General features: G+C 54.3%; 2 protein-coding genes across 2 annotated transcripts; one reads left to right on the forward strand and one right to left on the reverse strand.

The window, feature by feature from the left end:
* The first annotated feature begins 5,409 nt into the window (after positions 1 to 5,409).
* On the forward strand, positions 5,410 to 15,861 carry GIPR (gastric inhibitory polypeptide receptor). Its single transcript, XM_078063493.1, has 16 exons — positions 5,410 to 5,415; positions 5,628 to 5,762; positions 6,224 to 6,307; positions 7,311 to 7,439; positions 7,838 to 7,937; positions 8,390 to 8,497; positions 9,412 to 9,515; positions 10,262 to 10,365; positions 10,561 to 10,705; positions 11,469 to 11,628; positions 11,840 to 11,900; positions 12,220 to 12,289; positions 12,411 to 12,499; positions 12,591 to 12,729; positions 14,505 to 14,546; positions 14,643 to 15,861. Exons 1-16 carry the CDS (start codon positions 5,410 to 5,412, stop codon positions 14,847 to 14,849), a joined length of 1,683 nt encoding a protein of 560 aa, XP_077919619.1. The 3' UTR covers positions 14,850 to 15,861.
* Positions 15,862 to 17,951: 2,090 nt separating this feature from the next.
* Positions 17,952 to 24,053, reverse strand: SNRPD2 (small nuclear ribonucleoprotein D2 polypeptide). The gene is made up of 3 exons (XM_036091530.1): positions 23,905 to 24,053; positions 22,292 to 22,471; positions 17,952 to 18,216 (listed from the first exon to the last, which is right to left on the reverse strand). Coding segments are annotated over exons 1-3 (357 nt in total). The 5' UTR covers positions 23,907 to 24,053; the 3' UTR covers positions 17,952 to 18,041.
* Between the last annotated feature and the right edge of the window lie 462 nt (positions 24,054 to 24,515).

Below are 24,515 nucleotides of genomic sequence, written 5' to 3' on the forward strand. Positions count from 1 at the left end.
CCTATGTCTCTCATTCATTCAAAAATGTTTACTGGGGCGCCAGGGCGGCTCAGTTGTTAAGCACCTGCCTTCAGCTGAGGTCATGATTCCAGGGTCCTGGGATCGAGTCCGTACATCGGGCTCCCTGCTCAGCGGGGAGCCTGCTTCTCCCTCTCCCTCCACCTGCCGGTCCCCCTGCTTGTGCTTTCCTGCTCTCTCTCTGTCAAATAAATAAGTAAAAGCTTTAAAAAAATGTTTACTGATTTTAAAAGGAGTAACAAAAATGTTTCCTGAGCATCTAGAGTGTGTCAAGCTCTGTGCTAGGTGCTGGAGTTTCAGTAGTAACCAAGTCAGTGCCAGAGTTTGTTCTCATTGATCTTGCAGGGTGACAGAAGAGGTAAGCCACCATACACAAAACAATTAACTAATAATAACTAACATTTATTGAGCACCTACTACATGCCAAACACCCAGTTATCTTCACCACGAGCCCTATTTTCACCACCGTTTTACAGATGAAGAAACAGGCACGGAGCTGGTAAGGGAAGGTCTCTCTGAGGAGGTGACATTTGAGCTGAAATGTGAATGACAAGGAAGCAATCACGCATGAAGTTGGGGGGGGGAAGCTTTCTAGGGAGAGAAATCAGTAGGTGCAAAGATCCTGAGATAGATATGAGTGTGGCATATTCCTGGGGCAACAAGAAGCCTGATGAGGGAGAGGAGAGCAGGAGGTAGATGAGGTCAGGGAGGTGATGGACCCACCAGATCCTGTAGGGCCTCGAAGATGTGGGGAGATGCTCGTAGTTTGTTACTGTATCCTCCGTGAGCCCCAGTGAGGCCACAGATGTAAATCACACATGAGTACAGTAGCAGGCACACATAGGCACCTATAAATGCTAGCAGCTCCCATCCATTTCTCAGGGAACACCTACTGTGAAAGGCACCAAGGTCAATAATGAGTTCAAAGTGATGGGCAAAGTAGATGTGGGCCATTATCATTCTTTGATCACAGCTGGCTGTGTTATTGATAGAAACAAAGAGTTCAGATCCTGCAAGCTCTGTGTGTTGGGGGAGGGGTGTGGAGCCACAGGGAGAGGAGTTCAGCCAGGTGAGTTGTGTGCTTGTGTGTGTGTGTGTGTGTGTATGTGTGTATTTGGGGGGTGGGAGGGGGTGACACACAAAGATGAGTCAGTCCTTGCCCTCCAGGGGTCAGGATCCATGTGAGCTCAGTGACCTTGGCCCAACAGCTTGCTTCTCTGCAAAATGAGAGCCATTCCAGCACCCACTTCCCAGGGGAGAAGAGCAGGTTCAGTGAGCTCAGGCCTGTCAAGTGCTCAGCACTGTGGCTTTTGGGTACAGCTAATGGAGCTAGTTTTATTACAAGTGCTTTTGCAGGGAGATGTCAAAAGCCTGGAAGTGGGGAGGAGGGGAATGGGGAAGAGGGAGCTCTGCGCTGGGGTGGCAGGGCAGGACTCCCAGTCTGGCTTCCTCTTTTCTCTCTGCCTCTAGGTTTCCTTCTCTGGGCCACTTCTCTCTCTTCTCTCTCTGTCTCCCTTTATGTCTCTGGAAATGGGTTACATCACTTACGAGCTATGGCACCTTGAGCAAGTGACCTCCCTTCTCTGCTACTCCTACTTCTGATCCTACATTCTGTTTTTCCATCAGCTTTATTTCCCCTATCTTCCTGATTCTTTCTTCTTTCTTTGTGTTTCTCTTTCTCCCTCTCCTTCTGTTAGTTTGTCTCTCTATTTGGGTCTATGACTGGGCTGGGCAGGAGGGCTGGGCCCCTGGGACCCCCAGCATTGCTGAGTCCAGGGTCTGATACATAATAAGTACCCAGTAAAATGAATAGAACCCTGCTCTGGGCCGAACCCTGCTCTGGGTGATGCTGGGGTCCCACAAGCCACTGAGAGAGCCGGGATCCTGTCCTCACAGAGCTCAGAGTCCGGGAGAGGAAGTAGTTATTGGTTGAATGGATGAATGAGTGAGTGAGCTAACTTTGAGGCAGGCTTGGGAAACAAAACAAAAATTGGGTGGAGGCACTTGAGGCAGAGAATATTGCTAGAACAAAGGACGAGGGCCCGGGAAGGGTCTGAAGAGCTGGGACTTCTCAGAGAGAAGGCTGGGGAGCTCAGCAAGGGCCTTGGAGGCCGTGGAGGGGAGCCCGAGCTTGCTCCTGAGGGCACTGGGGAGCCATGGCAGGTTCTAAGCTAGAGAGGGATGGGGGCAGTTTGTGCTTTAGCATCATCACTCTGGCTGCCTAGCTGTCCTATGGGAGGGGGGGTTGCAGGTGGAAAAAAAAGGGGGGTATGACTGGGGACAGAGGGACCCTGGACCAGAGCAGGAGCTGTGGGGGAAGATTCTAGAAACCTGGAGGAAAATGCCCAGACCAGCCTACTCTTCTTGATGCTAGGAAAGGAGCTTCAGGGCTGGCCCGCCACCACCAGGGGGCAGCGAGGGCTGCAGTTTGGAACTCTCAGCTCCTTTTCCTGGGGCTGTGAGGATTACACCTTGCTTTGGGGAGGTGGGGGGGAAGTTGGAGCTATCTGCAGGGCCCTGGCTGAGAGCCCCTCTGCTCTCCTGCCCCCCAGCCCGGCCTCTTGGGCCCCTGGAGCCCCCACCCCACCAGCAGGAGATTATGTCAACACAGCCCCACTGCTTCTAGCCAGGACAATATTTGCCCTCAGGATCTGGGGAGGTCGCTATGGAAACGAGCTGCAGGCTGTGGGGGGAGCACCCCCTCCCTCCCGGAAGAGGGCGAGGGGTGCTGGGCATCTTTGCCTCATCTCTGACTGTGTCTTTGGGAGAGTTTACCCCCATCCCCATCTGTCTGCATTCCAAATCTCTCTCTCTGGACCATCTCTTCATCCCTGTGTCTGTCTCTTTCTCTGGATACCTGTCTCTGGGTCTCTGTCTCTCTGGTCTCATCTCTGTGGGTCTCTGTCTCTGTTCTTTCCTGTTTCCCGGCTCTATGCTTCTCCATGTCTCTGTCTCTCTCTGGGTTTCATGTTTCTACGTCTTGGTCTCTCTTTGGGTCTTTGTCTCTGTCTCTCGCTTGGATCCCATGTTTGTGTTTGTCTCTTGAGGCCCCTGTCTCTGGATCTCTGCCTCTTTTCTGTCTCTGGGTTCCTGCTTTCTCTGGATCCTATTTGTGTGTGCGCGCGAAGTGTATGTCTCTGTGGGTCTCTGTCTTTCAGGCCTCATCTATCTTCAGTCCTGAATCTCAGGGGGGCCACCTCAGCCTTCCATTTCTGGCCTTGGTCCCCATGGGGTGCCCCTCTCCCCATCTCTCTCTGCCTCATTTCTCCTGTACCATCTGCTGGCACTCCGGGCCCCCTGCCTGCTCCCCACAGGCTCGGCTTGGCCACAGCCCCAGCGGGGCAGGCACAGGCCTTCCAGCTCCTTCCCTTGGGGGGCACTGCCTGCTCCTTGCTGGGGGGTGGGGCGACAACAGCGCCCCGCAAAGATCCAGGACCCGAGGCAATGGAGAGAGAGAAACAGAGACAGACACCCTGAGCGCTGACAGATGACAAGGGGAAGAGAAAGGGGAAAGGTTAAAGATGGGAAAGAGAGGGGCGCCTGGGTGGCTCAGTCGTTAAGTGTCTGCCTTCAGCTCAGGTCATGATCCCAGGGTCCTGGGATCGAGCGCCGCCACCCCCCCCCCCCCAATCGGGCTCCCTGCTCGGCAGGAAGCCTGCTTCTCCCTCTCCCCCTCCCCCTGCTTGTGTTCCCTCTCTCGCTGTCTCTCTCTCTCTGTCAAATAAATAAATAAAATCTTTAAAAAAAATAAAAGATGGGAAAGAGAGAGAGAGAGACCCGGAGAACTGAGGTCTGGGATTCAGAGAGGGCTGTGTGCTTGTGTGTGTGTGTGTGTGTGTGTGTGTGTGTGCACGCGCGCATGTGTCCCTGCTGCCCCCTCCCCAGACCCTGGGAGACTGCAGAGGACCCAGGAGAGGGCTTCGGTGTGCAGAGGGCCATGAGGGACCCAGGCACCACCCTCCTGTGCACCTTGTGCTGGGTTCTCACCCGGGGGTCCCCCCGCAGGGATGGGTGAGGACCTCTGAGCCACAGCGGAGTCCTGGCTAGCTCGCCTCTCCTCAGCGCCCATTGTTCAGGCTTTCTCTCCCTCCATCCCCCTGTCTTCCTCTCAACGTGGACTGTGCTCTGTCCCTACCCTCCTCCCCTATCTCTCTCTATCTCTCTCTCTCATTGTCTCTGTGTCTCTCTCTGTCTTTCTCTGTCTCTCTGTGTATCTTTCTCTGTCTCTTTCGATCTCTTCCTCTCTCTGTCTCTGTCTTTGTGTGTGTTCTTCTTCTTCTTCTTTTTTTTAAAGATTTTATTTATTACTTACTTGACAGAGAGAGACACAGTGAGAGAGGGATCACAAGCAGGAGGAGTGGGAGAGGGAGAAGCAGGCTTCCCACAGAGCAGGGAGCCCGATGCGGGGCTCGATCCCAGGACCCTGGGATCATGACCTGAGCCAAAGGCAGACGCTCAACAACTGAGCCACCCAGGCGCCCCTCTGTGTGTGTTCTTCTATGTCTCTGTCTCTTTCAATCTCTCCCTCTGTCTGTCTCTCTCTGTCACTCTCTCTGTGTGTGTACTTCTATGTCTCTGTCTCTTTCGGCCTCTTCCTCTCTGTCTGTCTCTCTTGGTCTCTCTCGTCTCCATCTCTTCCTGTCTGTCTCTGGTCTCTCTGGGCCCTTGGTTTCTCTTCCTGTCTCTCTCACCACCTCAATTCCTCTCCACCGCTTCCCCCTTCCCCGGTCTCTCCCTCCCCCTTCCCAGCCTCCCCCCACCTTCCCAGCCCTAGCTGAGTGCCCCCCCCAGGCTCTCTTGGGGCCAAGGAGAGACTCCCTCCCAAGCCCAGCCTCTCCCCGAGGTGCTGGGCTATCTCAGACCCCTCTCCCTCTCCACTCCATGAACTGAGCCTTTCCCAGGACCCAGAGAGCGCCAGGAATTTGGGGCAGAGAGCAGGGAGGCCAGCTGGAGGCCAGGGAGCCAGGACCCCCCCCCCCCCGTTACCCCCCTCCCAGACTTGTCTCCTTCCAGCTCCTGGTGCTGGACCTTGCATCCCCCAGTCTCCCTGCCCCTGTTGGGGCCTCGGGGCCTCAGTTTCTCCTCTGCCAAGTGGGCACATTCACCTCTGCCCCACTTATCCCCTAGGTCCCAGGGGAGTATATGCTCCTGAGTGTTACAAGTTGACTAATGTGCATGAATCCGTGGTTTGGTTTATATTACTGGGGATGCGAACATCGAGAACCGGGACTCGGTTGCGAAGGCTTCCCCCTCATGTACAGACGCTCCCCGTTCCCCATATTTTAGAGCAAAGAAAGAGACTAGAAGTGGAGACTGCGGGAAGGTGTGTGATTCAGTGGTGCCCGTGACCGCGAGACCCTGTGAGGCTGCGGGTTTGTGCGTGATTGCGGCATGACGGTGTGTGATCCTCTGTGCGTCCGTGGGGCGTGCGGGACTCCGTGCTGGTGGCACGGTGGCGCGCGATGTGTCTGTGACTCTGTGGGACTTGTGAGTGCGGGTGAGGACGAGGAGCAGAGTCGTGTGTCCCTACCACCATGGCACTGGGTGTGACCATGTAAGGGTGACGGTGTGACGACATGACACCCTGAGAGCGTGTGCCTTATTGACAGTTGGGGAAGGTGTGCTGTCGGGGTGTGACTGTGGGCTCAGGCGACCGTGTGAACTGCGAGAGTGTGGATGGGTATGGTTGCGTGACCTTGTGTGTGGCCCCGCAGGTGGTGGCGGGTCAAGGGTTACATGACTGCGTGAGGGACTGCGTATCGGCGTGTGCATGTCATCGACGGTCATTCTTCCAGCCTCTGCTCGATGCCCAAGCTGGTGCTGAGTGATGCTGGGGACCCAGGGGTGACCGCAGGCCAGTGGGGAGACGAGACCTAGTGACTGGGCGGCTGACACGGCATCACGAGAACTGTGGGAAGCCGTGATTGTGTTGCTCTGTGAGTGGAGTTGCCTGCAGTCCGGGCCCACGGCTGTGTCACTGTGGATGACTGTCAGCCTGTGTGGGGAGTGTGACCGCGGCTGTGCGCCACGGCTGGGTGGGATGGGTGGGACCGTGTGAGAGCCTGTGACCCTGGCTCCGTGACTGCTCTTCCACGTGACTGGGTGACTCTGATCCTTGCGCGCCACTGGCCGCCACCCCCCGCTGGGTCTCTGCCCCACAGCTCCCCCTTCTGCTCCCTGGCCCCGCCCTCTCCCACCACCCCAGGCCGTCACCTCTTCCAGAGCTCAGGCGGAGGCCGTGGAGGCGACAGCTGCTGGAGTGAGTGATCGAGAGCAGATCTGGGGACAGGTGAGGGCTTTCCCAATCCCAGCCCATTCCCCCGCCCCCATGTCCTACTCAAGCCTCTGGGTCCCTCTTTCTCTGTTTCTTAGCTCATGCCTTTGTCTCTTTGTCTCTGTCTCTCTGTGCCCTCGCTCTCTATCCTCCTGTCCCCCTGTCTCTCCGTAGCTCTGTCTCCATGTCTCCCGATCTCTGTTTAGCCTCTGGATGGCTCTGTTTCTGTCCCTTTATCTCTCCTTGCCCCATTCTCTGTGTCTCTCTCCATGTCTCTGTCCCCTCTTTGTCTCCTAGCCCACATTTTTATCTGTCTTTTCCTCTCTGGTCTCTTGCTGTGTGTCTCATTCTGCTTAGTCTGTATGTCTCTCAGTCTCTATATTTCTGTTTCGCCCATTTCTGGGGCTCCATCTGAGATCTTCTCTGCTTCCCCCTTTCCCCACACGGTGCTGTGGGGGGAGGATTGGGGTTAGACCCATTTTCAGGCATCTGGGCCCCTGCAAACCTAAGCCCAGGATCTGACTCCTCTCTGGTCCCTAGGGAGAGGGTTGTTCCATTGACTCTGGGCTTCATCTACAGCGGGCAAGTTTTTTAAGGTCGGGATCCTAGTTGCCATTTGAAGACCCTCTGGGCCGGTAAAGCGGGAACTCTGAGGGTCATTTCAAGCTCCATGCCCGACGCTTACCTCTCCAAGGCAGTCCCCAGATTCCCCAGAATCTCTATGTCTAGACTGCGGGTGACATTAGCGCTTCCGCCCAGAGCAGCTCTAAGGGCAACCGCGCCCTCAGCAAACACCCCCCTTCCACCACCGCTGCCCCAGCAACAGTTGGGGGCGGGCCTGGGAATCACGTGCTGGATCTCGGCCTCGCCCACTCTTCCCCCACCCCACAAGTCATCACTGGTGGGGGCGGAGGGGGGCCACTGCCTCCTAGTCCGCCTGTTTGAATCTCAGAGCGGGTGGCGCCCGGGGCTGGAGGCGGAGGGCCGAGGCTCCTGACTCTGCGCCCTGACCCTCCAGGCCGGACTGCCCCTACTAGACCAGACCCTTCGCCCCCCATGCCCCGCCGCCCTCACGATGCCGAACTGTCCGCCTTGGCGGCTGCTACTGCTGCTCTCGTGGTGGGGGCCGCTGCTCCGGAGGGCGGAGGTGAGGACCCCAGGAGCCACAGGGGTTCAAGGCTAGGAGGGAGGTCTGGGGACAGTTTTAAGGCTTCCCCCGCTGCAGAGAGAATTTTAAGACTGCCCCGCCTGTCCAGATTCAAGTTGTTTCCAGTCTCGCTTCTTTCCCTCTCAAATCCTCCTGATGATTTCCAGCCACTCTTTCCCTAATTTTCCTGAAGGTTTTCAGCCCCCCACAGCAACTCCCCTGGTCTAGGCACCCCTCGAGACCTAGAAGAGGTTTCTAAGTTACCCAAGACTCCCGGACAAAACAGGGCAGCCTCTTCAAGTCTCTGTAGGGTGTTTCTACACAAACCGTGCTGCCTGGGAGCGGGGATCGGTCGAGGTGTGTGTGTGTGGGGGGTCCTCCCTCCTCTCTTTCCATAGACAGGCTCTGTCGGGCAGACGGCGGAGGAGCTGTACCAGCGCTGGGAACGGTACCGCAGAGAGTGCCAAGAGACGCTGGAAGCCTTGGACCCCCCGGCAGGTGTGACTGGGGAGCGGGGCCTGGGGGCACGGGAAGGACTAGGGTTGAGAGGGGTGTGCTTGAGGGGGGGCTAGGACTGACAGACGGGGCCTGAGGAAGTCTGGGGTAGAGGTGGGCTGGGTCGGGAGAGGCCTGGGTGTTGCTTGGCCTCGGTGGGACGGACCTAGACCTGAGCGCGCGGGGCCGGGGGTGGGGTGGGGGTGGGAACTGGGACGTAACTTGGATTAGTGGGAGAGGCCGGGGCAGAAGCTCGAAAGGGCGGGGCTGCATCAGGCGGGTGGAGCCTGTAGTGGACGGCGGGTGGGGCGGGGCCTGGGGTCTGGTGGGAGGGGCTGTGGCAGAGTCGGGGACTGGACCACCCCCGGTGGGCGGGGCCAGAGCAGCGCTTGCGGAGAAGCCTTGGGCTGTGTGCGGTCTGTCCACCCGACGTCTGGCCCCCACGCCCACCCCAGGCCTCGCCTGTAACGCGTCCTTCGATATGTACGTCTGCTGGGACTACGCTGCCCCCAACGACACTGCCCGTGCGTCCTGCCCCTGGTACCTGCCCTGGCACCGTCATGGTGAGGTGCCCCCCGGACCCCGGGCCCTCCCCTGACAAAAGTAGCTCCTAGCCCTGCCCCAGACAACACTCCCCAGAGTTCGCTTTATCTTGATCTCACACTTGATCTCCTGCTCCTCTCTGTCCGGCTGAGTGTCTCCTCCTGCCTGACCAACCCTGGCTCTGTCACTTAATACCCCTTCTCTGTCTCTGTATCTCTCTGAGGACCACAGCGTTCTTATTTCCTCTGGGCGTCTTGGTCTGCCTGTCCTAACTAGCTATTTGGCCTAGAGCAACTTATTTAACTTCTTTATGCCTCAGCTTCCTCTTCTGTAAGGTGGGGTTGATAATAGTACCATTTTTATAGGCTTGTTATGAATATTAATTTAATTAATACACAAGGGTTTATTATCATCACATCACTTTGGCTATCTCTACCTTTGTCTTATTTTTTTTTTAAGATTTTATTTATTGGGGCGCCTGGGTGGCTCAGTCGTTAAGCGTCTGCCTTCGGCTCGGGTCATGATCCCAGGATCCTGGGATCGAGTCCCGGATCGGGCTCCCTGCTTGGTGGGAAGCCTGCTTCTCCCTCTCCCACTCCCCCTTGCTTGTGTTCCCTCTTTCGCTGTGTCTGTCACATAAATAAATAAAATCTTTAAAAAAATTTTTTTATTTATTTATTTGACAGAGAAAAAGTTAGCGAGAGCAGGAAAACAAGCAGGGGGAGTGGGAGAGGGAGAAGCAGGCTTCCCGCGGAGCAGGGAGCCCGATCCGGGACTTGATCCCAGGACTCGATCCCAGGACTCTGGGATCATGACCTGGGCCGAAGGCAGACGCTTAACGACTGAGCCACCCAGGTGCCCCTGCCTTTGTCTTACTTTTGTCTTTCTGTTTTATTCTCTGTGCCTCTGACCCCCTCCTTTGTTTCCCCCACAGTGGCTACAGGCTTTGTCCTCCGCCAGTGTGGCAGTGATGGCCAATGGGGATCTTGGAGAGATCATTCGCAGTGTGAGAACCCAGAAAAGAATGGGGTCTTTCAGGTAAGAAGCAGTGAGGGATTCAGGTCAGGATGTGCAGGGAGAGATGAAAAGGCAGCCGCCTCAGGCCGAGCCTAAAACCCCTTGTACTAAAAAAATAAATAAATAAATAAAACCCCTTGTACTATTCAAGACTCTAGGTTCCAAGTGATAAAACCCAACTTAAACTTGTTGGGTGGAGAAAAAACGAGAAATGTATTGACTTCTGTGATTGAAAAGTATAAGGTAACAGCTTCAGGCACAGCTGGATCTAGGTGCTCAAATGATGTTGTTGGGAGTCTTTTTGTCTCTCACCACACCATGACTTTGTTTTTCTCTGTGCTGCGCTCATCTTTTCTGTGGGATGGAAAGTGTGGTCCTCATTAATTAGCACCAGGCTCACATCCTACCAACCAAGCAAGACTGTGGGGAGACTGAACTGTGTTCTTAATAGCTCTAATGTAATGTCCCAGGACTGATACCTTGGGCCATGCCTCCACCCTGCACTAATCACTGTGTATGTGTGTGTCTCTGTGTGTGTAGGGGGTTATATAGAATGCTCTGATTGGCTGGTCACATGCTCGGCCCTGGACTGAGGGGTGGAATCAGCCAGTCAGCCCCAGTCAAGCAAGGGTAGTTGGATCCCCAAGAGAAAACTGGGATGCTAGGCAGGAACAAAAAGCAGGGTCCCTTTCTGGTCCTGGGAGGGGAAGCATTGAACTGTGTTCCTGTGTCCTCCTACCGTCCTGCACCCCCTTACCCCGACCTAGGATCAAAAGCTGATTTTGGAGCGGATGCAGGTCATGTACACCGTGGGCTACTCCCTGTCCCTGGCCACACTGCTGCTAGCCCTGCTCATCTTAAGTTTCTTCAGGTGAGACCTCCAGCCTTGAGTCACAGCTGCAGAGCCTGGGCCTCAGTTTGCCCAGTAAGATGGGGTGGTCAGGCTTCACTAGTGACAAGCATCTAATGGTGGTTCTGTGGGAAGGGCGGGGAGGTGACTTAAGGGGATCTGTGTGGCCAAGGGCAGGTATCCAGGGGTCCCCAGACTGCATCCCCAATCCCCTAGGAGGCTGCGCTGCACTCGCAACTACATCCACATCAACCTGTTCACATCTTCCATGCTGCGGGCGGCGGCCATCCTCACCCGAGACCGTTTGCTACCTCCACCTGGCCCCTACCCTGGGGACCAGGCCCCTGTCCTGTGGAACCTGGTGAGCAGCATCCTTCTCTTTCTCAAATTGGGATTCTGCCTCCTCTGGTGGGGCCAAGAAGTTCCCAGTCCATTTACTACTTTCTACACTATCAACAGTTTATCTCTCTTGACCTCTCCAAACACATTTGGAGAGGGGCCCTCCCAACTCAGCCTCCTCCATCACCCACCCCATCACCTCCTCTGTGAGATTTTTCCCTTGCTTAGCTCTCATTATCTCACCTGTCCCTGGACTTCTCCACCAATGAGAGAGTCCCCTGCTGGAGGTGGGGCGTGGCAGGATGGGAGGGGATTTGGTAGATACCAATTTGTTGTTACTGCGAAACTAAGGTGGGGGAGGCTAGAGGCTGGGGGCCCAGGGGAGAAAAACTTTCAGGTAGCCAGTTGGGCCATGTCGATTGTGAAGAAGCTATGGGGTGGGGGAGTCCCTGTGCTGGCTGGACAAGGGTGATGGGGTGGGAGAAACTTTTTGACAGGTGAAGTAGTTGAGTTCAATTTTTAGAAGGCGATGGAGTGGGAGAGGCCATATTTGGGGGCCCTGGGGTGGGGGAAACTGATAGCAAGATGGAAGATACCAATTGTTAAAGAGGTAAAAGCGGGACAGCTCACAGAGGGAAGAGAACAGAAGAGAGAAATCAATCACAGACACCATCCTCTAGTGATGCAGAGCGGGAAGTGGACGGCAGGAAATGGAGGTGGAAGGACGGCTTGGGGACACCCTGGAGGCCCTGACTGCCCCCTCCCCCTGTCCGGCCACCCCCTAGGACCTAGCTGCCTGCCGCACGGCCCAGATCGTGACCCAGTACTGCGTGGGTGCCAACTACACTTGGCTGCTGGTGGAGGGTGTCTACCTACACAGTCTCTTGGTGCTTGTGGGAGGTTCCGAGGGGGGCCACTTTCGCTGCTACCTGCTTCTCGGCTGGGGTGAGCCCCGACCCTGTCCCCTGCCCAATCCGGCGCGCCTCCACTCCCTCGACTCCCCTGCCGGTCTATCTCAGGGGGTCTCCTCCCCTCTCTGGGCTTCTGCCTCCCCACCCCGGCGGCGGGGGAAATTCCGGGGGTCTTGGGCCTGGCAGGGCCCATGCGCGCGCTGACAGCTGCGGCGGGGTGGGGGGCGGGGTCGGGGTCTGCACAGGGGCCCCCGCGTTTTTCGTCATTCCCTGGGTGATCGTCAGGTACCTGTACGAGAACACGCAGTGAGTCTTGGGGTCTGGGGTGGGGCCTGGGAGGCGGGCGGAGCTTTGAGGGACTCGGGCGGGTTGTGATGGAAAGGTGGGGAGGTGCGGAGGGCACGTAGGGTCTGGGAAGGGGTGGGTGGGATCTAAAGGAATGGGGAGCTAAGAAAGATTGTGCTCTGGAAGGGGGCGAGATGGGGCGGGGCCTGGATAGTAGCAGGGCGGGGCTTTAAAGGAACGTGAGTGTGGCATTAAGGAGAGTGGGCGGAGCTGGCGAGAGAGGGTGCGTGATCTCTGAATCCAGGGGTTTTTCTCTTAGCTCTACTCCCCCTCTCCCCAGGTGCTGGGAGCGGAATGATGTCAAGGCCATTTGGTGGATCATACGCACCCCCATCCTCATGACCATCTTGGTACGGCCAATCCTGAGTCCTCCAGGCCACCCTCTGGAATTTCCCACCCTGGGAAACGGGGCGCCACCCTCTGTCCCCCAGGACAAGATGGGGCTGGCTCAGCCTCTATCTCTCCCTGCAGATTAACTTTCTCATCTTTATTCGCATTCTTGGCATCCTTGTGTCCAAGCTGAGGACGCGACAGCTGCGCTGCCCGGACTACCGCCTGAGGTGAGGGAGCCGGGCCGGGATGGAGGGAAAGGGGCAGGGTGCAAAATGGAGGACCTGGGGCTGCGGGACCACTGCCACCCTCTACCCTCAGGCTGGCTCGCTCCACGCTGACGCTGGTGCCCCTGCTGGGCGTCCACGAGGTGGTGTTTGCTCCGGTAACAGAGGAACAGGCCCGGGGTGCCCTGCGCTTCGTCAAGCTCGGCTTTGAGATCTTCCTCAGCTCATTCCAGGTGCTAAGGCACTAAGGCGGGGTGCAAGGGCTACACCCTTCGTCCTGGGGCCCTCTTCCCCAGAGGGGCAGGGGGTCTACAATTGTCCACTGATGCGGGCACTGAATGGGGTGTGAACATGTTCACATGTTCATTCGTACATTTCTGCGCAAAACACTGAGCTAGCTCTGTCCTGAGCTGGGGAGGCAGCAGGGAGCAAGGGAACAGACCAGGCAGCCTCAGCAGACTGCCTCCTAGTGAAGATGGAGGGCTTTGCAGCCCGGGTAGGGCTAGGGCCAAGTTCAGGTTCTGCCACTTCGCAGCTCTGTGGCCTTCACCTAGGGTGAGGTAAATGAGGTGCTTACAGTGCAAAATGTAAGGAGGCACTCCAAAATTTAAGGCCAACCCTGCACTTGCCTGCCAGACCCTAGTCGCCATACTGCTTTTCCTTGTCGGGCCTCAGTTTCCTCATCTCTAAGTTGGAACAATACTAATCTCACCTCACAAGGCTGTTCATTCATTAAATTCAGCAGAAATGTACTGAGCCCTTACTGTGTACCAAGCACTATTCTGGGCCAAGAACCAAATGGTCCCTACCCTCTAGTGGGAGAGACAGATGCTAAACATGCTATGTAAATAAAATGAACAGAGTGTCAGATGGAGAGATGTGCCTAGAAGCTGGGGCGTGGGGGGAAGAGAGCAGACAAGATATAGAGCTGTAGACAGGGGGTAAAGGCCTCACTGAGAAGACACTGGAGCAGAGACCTGGAGGTGAGGGAACAAGCCAGGCAGATATTTGGGGGAAATGTTCCAGGAAGAGAAATATCAAGTGCAAGATCCCTGATATCCAACATGCTTTAGGCGGTGGGAGCCAGAGGGAGCAAGGGGGAGATAGGACAAAGAGGTGAGGTACCTGGGCAGATCCTTGGGCCAAGTGAGTACCTTGGCTTTTCCCTGAGGGAGCTGGGAGCCACGGGAGCAGAGGGATGTGATCAGAGTTAGATTTTTTTTTTTTTAAAGATTTATTTATTTGACAGAGAGAGACACAGCGAGAGAGGGAACACAAGCAGGGGGAGCGGGAGAGGGAGAAGCAGGCTTCCCGCGGAGCAGGGAGCCCGATGCAGGGCTCAATCCCAGGACCCTGGGATCATGACCCGAGCCGAAGGCAGACGCTTAATGACTGAGCCACCCAGGCGCCCCCAGAGTTAGATTTTTAACAGGATCATGGAAATTAATAATAAGATTTGTAAGATTTTAACATAAATAACTGATTTGTATTATCAAGTAATTTATTAGTAATTATATTTTATAAAAGTTTATATGTAAAATGTATACTTAAAGATAATTCTTAAAATTAATTTATTAATAATATGTAATATATATAACAAAGTTATAACAAGCTTAAGAATAAAGTTTAACCCTACGTGCCAGGCACTCCAGCTTCTTGCATATTACCTCAATTCTCACAACCACCACTCTATTATGACCCCATTTTCCAGATGGGGTCCAGAAACTGAGGCACAGAGGGGATAAGCCCTTGCCCAAGTGGGTCAGGAAGTGGGGAAGCGGTTCTCATATCTAGGCAGCCCACCTCCAGGGTCGCCTGTTAACCCTCTTATTGCTCAGCAAACCTGGGAGGGCAAAGGGGGGGCCAGGGAGAGGGTGATTGAAATGGTCTCGGACCAGGGTGGCGGCAGCCGAGGTGGTTTGGATCTGCTAAGGGTCCAAGCTCACTCAGGGGGTGTCTGCGATCCTGCCCCCACTCTCGATTTAACCCCCGTGCCTCCTCCCGGCAGGGCTTCCTGGTCAGCGTCCTGTACTGCTTCATCAACAAGGAGGTAGGGACAGCGCCGGCTCGCCGCCCGCGCCCTCTGGCGGCCGCGCAGGGAACGGCCGGGAGCGCAGGGACCGTTCTGAGCCCCGTCGCATTGCAGGTGCAGTCGGAGATCCGCCGCTGCTGGCACCGCCGTCGCCTGCGCCACAGCCTCGGGGAAGAGCAGCGCCAGCCGCCCGAGCGCGCCTCCGGGACCCTGCCCTCGAGCTCAGGCCCCTGCCGGGTCGCCCCTGACCGCGCCCTGTCCTTGGGGACCCTCCCAGGGCCTGGGGATGAGGCCAGCCGGGTCTCGGAAAGTTACTGCTAGGCAGCGGGGATCCTGTGTCCATTCGAGATCGCACGTATTTATTGAGCGCCTACTGTGTACCAGGCCCAGTGTGGAGGGCGCTGGAGAAACTGGGGTGCGGTGGGAGGGGGGAAACAAGGTCCCTGTTCTCCTAGAGTTCACAGTTCACAATTGGGGGGGCAGCAAAGACAGAACATCACGTTAGACACACACTGTGGAATGGCTAATGAGGAAAAATTAGAAGGGAGCCTAGGGCGGTCCAGGAGGGCATCTCTGAGGAGGTGACACTGAAGCCCATGCCTGCAAGAGGTGAAGGAGACCGCTTTGGGAAGAAGATTCTAGGCAGAAGGAACAGCATCTGCAAGGGCGGAAAAGCTTGGTGCTGCCCGAGGAAAAGACAGGAACAGACGGTGCCATGTGATGGAACAGATTACTGGGGGGGCAGGAGAGGCAGCTGCGGAGGGGTGTGAAGTGGTTGGAGGGGTGTGAAGTGGTCGGACTGGTGCTGCTCTGCTAAAGGTAGAACTGAGGATTTGCCACCCTTTCGCACGAGGGAAGTGCAGCAAGAGAAGGCAAGGAAGACTCCTAGGTTTGGGATGATGGCAAGAGAGGGAGATGGGGTTCAGGGTGGGGAGAGCCAGGAGTGCTCTTGGGACACGTCAGGCTGGGGAAAAGGCCCTGGAGCTCACAGGAGAGGTGAGAGATGGAAAGAGAAATATGGGGCAGCACTGGGTGGGGGGGGGCAGAAAGGAGGAATTGGTGTGTAGACTAAACAGGAGCCATTCAGGGCAGGACTCAGAGGAACTGGGAGAACTGGGGAGAAGCTGACAGCCTGGACCACCTGTACACACACAAGACTCTCGCTCCTAAATCCATCCCTGACTCAGATCTACACTTAGATTCAGTTAGTACCCGGGTGTTGTTTTCCTTAGGGTCCCCAGCCCCCTGGACAGATGGGCCCCATAGCCCCTGAGGAGAGTCCTTCAAGCATGGGGTTGTGCTGGGCCCCCCTCATGGGTTTGGGGGGGTGCTCTAAGGCACGGGCCTTGTAAATCAAGCATGTATTTTTGTGTATGGGAGGTGGGTGGGAGAATCATCTTGGCCAGGCCATCAGGAGAAACGAGAGGTGGGCTGCCTGCCCGTGGCGGCCTTGCAATCTCTTCAGCCATGTGTTGCCACAAGAACACGGACGCTATGCCACCACTGTCCCCCATGCCTAAGAGAAACCCCTATTGGGATTGTTCATGTGATCTCCTGATACTTAACTATTTACAGTGTATGCAATTAAAATTATGTGTATGTGCCAAACATTTTCTGAGGGTTGCTTCTCTAAAAGGTAGTGTAGGAATAATAAGACTGCAGAAACCAGCCTGGTCCAAACTTAGTTTGGGTACTTATTAGCTGTGTGACTTGGGAGAAATTCCCAACTTCTCTGTGCTTCAGTTCCCACTTCTGGAAAAATGGGTATAATGATGGTGTCTACATCCTATGGTTGCAAGATTCCGGTGAGTTATTCTTAGGGTAGTTCCTGGTGCACGGTGCATGCTTTTCCTGCAATCTCTGCTTTCGCTTTCACGCAATGAAGGAAGAGGTGATTAGAAACCATTTAGGCAGGGGTGGGCGAAGACGTGAGGAAATTCAGACTGATGCCAAGCAGGGTGCCTGAGGCTGGAATTTCTGCTGCCAGCCCGCAGGGCAGGGAAAACCAATTCCCACTTCTTGGGGAGGCTAGGTCAACAAGAAGGGGGAGGCAGGGCAGGGATCTGAAGCCAGGACTGATTCCAGTGCTTGTGCTGTCTCAGCTCCTGCACAAGAACTGAATGCTTGCAGGGGCGGGGAGCGGGGCAGGACTATCTCCTGCAGCAGCACCATTGCCCCCACATTACGGATAACTTGGCTCCATTATTTCCTGAGTGACCCTGGGCAAGTCACTTACCCTCTCTGGGCCTCAGCTGTCTCACCTGTAAGATGGGATGGCTCTGGTATCTACCCACCAGATGACTGTTCCCATTAGATGTGGGCCACTCAGTAAGCGTGCACCTTTATCACCTCACAGCTGTCGCCCTGTGTCAAGCCTTCTCCTCCTACAGGGTCCCTTGCTCTGTCACTAATGGACTCATGGAATGACTCAGGATGTGCCTTCCGCAACTCAGTGTATCAAACATCTCATTTTATCCTGATCTGAGGCCTGCAAACTCCTGCACCCACCTGGTGTTTGGTCTTATCTGGAGAACAGAGTAAGAGATGCAAGCGGAGACAGGACACAGAGACATGGGTGGGGAGAGCACAATGTGTGCGCATCAGAGCAAGACCAGGATCTTCCTTATCCCCCCCCAATAAGCCAGCCTCCTCCTTTCCCACCTCTATCTCCCCACATTAGTCAGAGAATTTCTCCCAGGGGTAATGAAGCTGTAATTTGAGGCCAGTGGAGCTCGGGGTTAAGCCCCAGGCTCCGGCGCAGGGTGGAGTTAAGTTGAATTATATCATCACCACTTCCTGGCTGGGTAGCCCCGGGGAAGTGCTTGCCCCTCTTTGTACCTCAGTTCCCTCCTCCGGAAATGGAGGTCATCATTCACAGTGTCTGCTCACGGTGGCTGAGAGGAAGTCTGATCAGCACAGAGGCTAGGGGCTGGCACCCTAACAGCTCGGCAGGTGTTAGCCGCAATCGCTACCAGTATTTGGGTACTGGCCACTCTAACTAGATCCTCCTCCTCCTCCTCTCAGTGAGGGCTGGTCAGGGCTCTCCTGGGTGCTGCCGGGCCCCCAGCAACACTGCAACACAGACCTGGCAGAGAGGAGGCACTTGGGGGGCTGTTTCCTGACTGAACAAATGGAGAAAAAGACTGCAAGAAGTTCTGAGCTAGACCTCAACTTACTGAGAGAGGGACAGAGGGCGGGAAGAGAGAGAGATGCAAGAGAGAGACACAGTGATGAAGAGAAGCTAGAAAAGATTAGGAAAGGAAAGGGAGCTCTCTGTATCCAACCCATTCGCTTCACAGATGGGGAAAGTGAGGCCTGGGAGGGGCAGAGAGGTCCTGACCCCAGCACCCGGCCCCACACCCAGCTGCCTCCCTTCCCCAAGTCTGCCCTGCTCGCAAGGCTCTGGGAACAGACAGATGCCACTAGAAAAAACACAGGACTTTATTATTCCCATTACAAAGGGCAGGTCTTCGCAAGATGAGGGCGGGAATTCTGATGGTGGAGAGGAGGCCCCTACTTGCCGGCGATGAGCGGGTTCCGCAGGACCACGATGACCGAGTCCCCGCGCAGGAACATCTTGGAGATGTAGCGGTCCTTGTTGACTGGCTTGGACTTCTTCTTGCCCTTGCCGCTCTTGGGGACCTCAGTCCACATCTCCTTCACATTCTCCAGCACCATGTTGCAGTGCCTGGGGCGGGGGGAGGCACCGGGAGTGAGGGGGGAGCCTTCCGTCCGCCCCTCTTCCAGCAGCACCCACAGACCCAGGACCAGGACAGCTGGGGCTCCCATACCACCTCCGCCAGTCCTCAGGTTGAGGCTTGGGCAAAAAACTTCACCCCTCTGGGCCCCAATGTCCTGCTCTCTAAAATGGAGCCATTCCCAGTGCCCCCATAGGGCTGCTGTGAAGCTCAATCAACACGGCATTCTTGTAAAGACTTAGAACAGGGCCCTGGTCCAAGGTAAAGGTAAGCAAAATGTGTCTGTGTTTCTTAATTCCAAGTACTTCTGAAGGCATCAGCAGGGGAGCTGCTTCTCTCTGCGGAACCAGAGGCCCCTGGGGCCTATGCGGGTACACGACGCCTCCACTACAGTCCTGCTTGGTCCCTGTCTCCTCAGGGTGCCAGGTGGACGCATATGAGGACAGGATGGATTAACTCACTCCACAAGCACTTGCAATGAATACAGCAAAGAAGCAAACAGAGGATAACCCTGCCCTGATGGGGTCTGCATTCTAGTGAGGAGAGAATGCTAAGCAAGTCAACAGACTGACCTGAAACACTTGTCAGATTACGTTACCTGCTACGAAGAAAAATTAAAGCCAGGCGAAGGGACAGAAGGATAGAAGGAAATGTTACCGAGTGGCAAGAAAAACAGAAAATAGTTAAGAGCAGGGAAGCTCTGTGCCTTGCTATGGAGTAATATCCACAAGAAGCTATTGAGTGACAAATGCCAAGTATTCGAGGAAAGTGATTCTCTTGAGGGGAAGAAGGCGGGTAGGAGAAGCATTGATAGCCCCCACTTGCTTGTACAATACAGAATCCTGGAAGACATGCAGAGACAGGGGGTGGTGGGGTGACCTGGGTAGACTGGGGACAGGCTAGATGGAAAGTTTTCATCAGACTGCTATTACTGTTTTTGGAATCCTATGAATACATTAGCAATTCAGAGAAAAATAAGTTAAAAAAAAAAAAAGTAGCGTACCAGTATAGAAACATTTCCAAGACATACTGTTAAGTGAAAAAGCCGAGGTCTAAAACTGTGTGATGTGCCCTTAGCAGTGATTTAAAAATAAAGAAAAGCACCCTCCTCCGTCTGTTGGTCTGATGTCACGTAAGGAGACAGACCTAAGGAATTCGCCATGGAGGGATTCCTGGAGAGGGCCACTGGTGGGCAGGGAGCAGAGACTTGCTCTTCATTGGGTGCTTTTGTTTCTTTTGAATTTTGTCTCAATTGCATGCACTGCTCACCCAAGAAAGTAACATAATTAATACAGTAAGTAAGGGGGTTAAGAATGCTTTAGCGGAGGGCGCCTGGGTGGCTCAGTTGGTTAAGCGACTGCCTTCGGCTCAGGTCATGATCCTGGAGTCCCGGGATCGAGTCCCGCATCGGGCTCCCTGCTCGGCAGGGAGTCTGCTTCTCCCTCTCCCGCTCCCCCCTCTCATGCTCTCTCTCTCAAATAAATAAATAATATCTTTAAAAAAAAAAAAAAAGAATGCTTTAGCGGACCTGCAGGGATGTTCTCAGACCACTGACACAGTGTGAAAAACAAGATGCAGAAGAGCAGCACATGAAAGATTCAATCTTAAAAACAATTAAGGGGCGCCTGGGTGGCTCAGATGGTTAAGCATCTGCCTTCGGCTCAGGTCATGATCCCGGGGTCCTGGGATCAAGTCCCGCATCGGGCTCCCTGCTCGGCGGGAAGCCTGCTTCTCTCTCTCCCACTCCCCCTGCTTGTGTTCCTTCTCTCGCTTTGCCTCTCTCTGTCAAATATATAAATAAAATCTTAAAAAAAAAAATTAAATTTATGATATGATGACATGTCAATTAAACCTCAAAAAAGCTGTTAGCTAACACCACAGAGGAGCCCCTGGATGTGTGTGAGAGTCAAATGTGGCAGGATACATATTAGGGTGGGAGGCTGGGTAGGGTGGAGAGGTGGGAGGCTGATGTGGCGGCAAGAAGCAGCAGCTAGGGGAAAAGGAAAGAATCACCTTAAAAAAAAAGTGTGTGTGTGTGTGGGGGGGGAGGCGCCTGGGTGGCGCAGTTGGTTGAGCGGCTGACTCTTGGTTTCAGCTTGGGTCATGATCTCAGATCATGAGATCGAGCCCCGCCTCCGGCTCCATACTCAGTGCAGAGTCGGCTTGAAGCTCTCTCTCCCTCTGCCCCTCCCCCCCAAATTAAATAAAATAAATCTTACAGAAAATGTGTATACACACACACACACACACACACGAATAAACCACCACTTAACTGTGCTCTTACTAAGTGCCCACGCCCCTCTCCTAAGCACGAAGCCAGCAATCCTCACTGCATCTCACCCCCAGGAGGTAAACACTGGTGTCACCTCCAGCTTCCAGAGCAGGACACCGGGTACAGTGGGATGACATTTTGGAAGTGGCAGATCCCGTGTTCAAATCCAGGTCTATCTGCCTCTGTGGGCTCGGCACTTCCTGTTCTTGTTCTCATTCTTTTTTTTTTTTTTAAAGATTTATTTATTTATTTGACAGAGAAAGACACAGCGAGAGAGGGAACACAAGCAGGGGGAGTGGGAGAGGGAGAAGCAGGCTTCCCGCTGAGCAGGGAGCCTGATGTGGGGCTCGATCCCAGGACACCGGGATCATGACCTGAGCCGAAGGCAGACGCTTAACTACTGAGCCACCCAGGTGCCCCTCTCATTCTCATTCTTGAGAAGAAACTGAGCCTCACAGTGCAAAGACTTATTCCTGGTCACATAACAGCTTGTGGCAAAAACATTGTGGACTTACGCTTCGCCACACTATTTCCCAAATGCTAACTGAAGGCTGCAGGTTATATGTTTACTGAGCATTTATCATCTTAGCTACTGAGCCAAGTACTCTTCCTACAGAAATACTTAACCCTCACAACTGTCCTACGAGGGGTATTTTCTTTTTTTTTTTTTAAGATTTTATTTATTTATTTGACAGAGAGATAGTGAGAGCAGGAACACAAGCAGGGGGAGTGGGAGAGGGAGAAGCGGGCTTCCGGCCGAGCAGGGAGCCCAATGTGGGACTCGATCCCAGGACCCTGGGATCATGACCTGAGCCAAAGGCAGACCCTTAACGACTGAGCCACCCAGGCACCCTACGAGGGGTATTTTTATGATGCCTGTTTTGCAGACAAGGAAACTGAGGCCCAGAGAGGAATAACCACTTGCTGTTCCCTCTGGCCAAAACACTCGGACCCTAGCTTGCTCCTTCATCGTATTTAGGTCTGTTCATCATTGCCTCTTCCTATCATTGCCTCTTGCGTTCCAGTTTAGGACAGCACCTCCTTCCCAGCACTCCATACTCCTACTTGGCTTTTCTTTCCTTTTTTTTTTAAAGATTTTATTCACTCAAAATAGAGAGCGAGCAAGGTCTGGGCAGAGGGAGAGGGAGAAGCAGACTCCCCACTGAGCAGAGAACCTGACGTGGGGCTCAATCCCAGGACCCCAGGATTGAAAGCAGATGCCCACCAACTGAGTCACCCAGGCGCCCTTGGCTTTACATTTCTTATGACAAGTTATTTATGTGCTTGCTGTCAGCTTCCCTACCTACGGCATAAGCTCTCTTAAGTATAGGACCCATCTTTGTTTTAGTCACTGCTGTGTCTCTGGAGCCTAAAAAAAAGTACTGGGCATGGGTACTCTATGTTGTAACTGCAAAAACTGATTAAGAGCTTCCTGTGTGCCAGATGCTGTACTTCTAATGACTTTATTACACGTCAAATGTATTAAGTCACTGAATCTCAGCAACCACCAGAACTAGTGCCACTGTATGGAAGAGATAAAGTTACCTGCTGAAGGTCGCCTGGCTGCTAAGAGGCAGAGCTGGAAAATGAATCCAGGAAGCCTGGCTCCCAAGCACATGCCCAGCACTACTGTACTGCACAGCTGGAGGGACCACAAGATACTGTCACACCTTGAGGTCTGAAGGCGCTTATGCCCCAGGACTCTGAAAACCTTGTATTCAGGCTCCTCACACTGGAGCTAGGACCACATCTCCAGGCTTGGACAGAACACCTTCCAGGACCCAGGCACTCACCTGTCGAAGGCCTTCACGCGGCCCAGGAGCTTCTTGTTGTTGCGGCAGTTGATGAGCACCTGGGTGTTGTTCTTGACTGACTGCGTGAGCACAGAGAGCGGACCTGTGTTGAACTCTTCTTCTTCCCGCTTCTGCAGCTCCTCTGGGGTCATCTCACTCTTGGGCTTGTTGAGGAGGCTCCTGAGTGGGCAAGCATGGAACCCACAGGTGAGAGGGCCCAGCGCTGGAGCGTGCGTGGTCACGTGGCCTTGCACTTGGGTGTCTCCCCAACCCTTCCCCAACACATCCACCCTCCTGCTCAGGCCCTCTCGCTTGGCATCACCACTTGGATGCTTAATAGATGTTTCCAACCTTACACATCCTCAGTTGAGCTCCAGATCTCCCAACCACCCCAACCTACTCCATCCACAGCCTTCCTCATCTCCATCCTTCTAGTTCCTTGAGCAAAAATTCTGATACCAACTTGACTCCTCTCTCTCACATCCTGCATTCCATCTGTCAGCAAATCCTGTCATCTGCCTCTAAAATATACCCAGAATCTCACCATTTCTTACCATGGCCTAAACCTCCATCACCTCTCTCCTAAGAGGCTTATTTGTCTCCCTGCCTCTGCCCATGCTCCCCGACGGGTCTATTCTCCAGAGGAGTCCCAGAGGTTGTATCAAACCTAAGTCATATCTTCTCATGCTCTGAAACCCTCCCATGGCTCCCATCTCCGTGTAAAAAGTAAAATCCAAAGTTTTTACAATGCCCTGCATCTGTCCATCCCTCTGTTCCAGCCAGTGGCCTCCTAGGTGGTCCTTTAAGATATTAGGCAAACTTTCACCTTGGGCCTCTCCATTTGCTTTCCCTCTGTCTGGATACCTCCCCAGGTATCTTTGTGGTTCTCCCGCTCTTCAGGTCTTTGCTCAACTGTTGCCTTCTCAGTGTGTCCTGCACTGGTTATTAAGTTACTCTCTCTCAAAACTGGCATTCCCCATTGTTTTTACCCTGCTCTATTGTTTCCTTACTCACAGCTCTGGTCACCTAACATTATGTTTTACATGTTTATTATCAGTGTATTCATTGCCTGCCTTTTCCCACCCCATAAGCTGCAGCAGGGGAGTTTTTTTTCTTATGGGGCGGGGGTGGTATTCACTGATGTATCCCACGTGTCTAAAGCAGTGCCCCATACGGGAGCGATAAATAAATACTTGCTGAGTGAATACATAAATCAGGAAAATCATTTCGGTGACTCGTGAGCCGAAAAAGTCGCGAATGAGGTGGAAAGCCAACCGTCTCCAGCTCAAATGGTCCGGATAAGTCCCGTACTTCAAACCGTTATTTCTAAAACTCCGCATTCCCCTTTCCCAGGTTCTTTCCTTCCCCTTAAAATCCATTTCAGTAAGACTATTTATCTGGGAAATCCCAGCCCATTAACTGGTAAAGCTGCCTTCTCACTCGAACTCAGGACCCGTCAAAGGCCCCATGCCCGTCCTCAAACTCGTCAGGAGAAAGATGCGTACTTTACCCTTACAATCTCTGCCCTCGCCCCGCCTCTGCGCACCACCGGTAAGCGGCCACATTTACGTCCTCACCCCCACTCCCGCCGCCAAAGCCTAGCCCGGCCTCACATGGTGATAGTGCCTGCGGTCCCAGATCAGCGCCGTCTTCTCCGCGTTGCTGCCGCCTCTGAAGACAGAGCGACAGGCGGGACTTCCGTTTCCTGCGGCTCACTTCCGTCGGCGCCTGCGCAAGCCCAACCTGTGGGGGGCGTGGCCTGTTACCATAGCGACCCGCCCAGCCCAGCGCAGAGGTGGGGTAGAAGCATTGCGTAGTAGTTCAAGGTCTTTTCAGGACCATACGGGGCAGATATTCACGATTATGGAGAGAAGAAGAAAACGGATTCGACTCAAATCATTTCGTTGTAGAGCGGCACAGGCTGAAAGAGGGAAAGGATACCCCATTCCAAATGCCCGCCGGCCCTGCCTTCGGGGGCGCGGCCTCCGCGAAGCCAATCGGCTCCTCGCCTCAGGGACGGACACCGCCCCTTTTCCTTCAGGGTCTGTTCTATTACGTGTCTATTGATCTTTCCGACTCCGAGTAACCAATCCTTTGCCTTTACACGGGAGAGGCGTGGACCTGTGCCTAGGTCCAATGTTTTCCACGATCAAACATTTCTCACTGGCTTCCTTTCCTCCGCTGAGGCGGAGCCTACCCCTTTCGCGCTCCCTTTTGGGGTTGT

The sequence above is a fragment of the Halichoerus grypus genome, chromosome 15 (assembly GCF_964656455.1).
Source record: "Halichoerus grypus chromosome 15, mHalGry1.hap1.1, whole genome shotgun sequence".
Classification (NCBI taxonomy): domain Eukaryota; kingdom Metazoa; phylum Chordata; class Mammalia; order Carnivora; family Phocidae; genus Halichoerus; species Halichoerus grypus.

Coding starts and splice junctions, on each gene's coding strand:
- SNRPD2 (XM_036091530.1), bottom strand. Junction 18,217..22,291: donor CGCGTGAAGGCCTTCGACAG/GTGAGTGCCTGG, acceptor CCCCCGCCCCAG/GCACTGCAACATGGTGCTGG.
- GIPR (XM_078063493.1), top strand. Junction 8,498..9,411: donor CCTGCCCTGGCACCGTCATG/GTGAGGTGCCCC, acceptor TTTCCCCCACAG/TGGCTACAGGCTTTGTCCTC. Junction 12,500..12,590: donor TGCCCGGACTACCGCCTGAG/GTGAGGGAGCCG, acceptor CTCTACCCTCAG/GCTGGCTCGCTCCACGCTGA.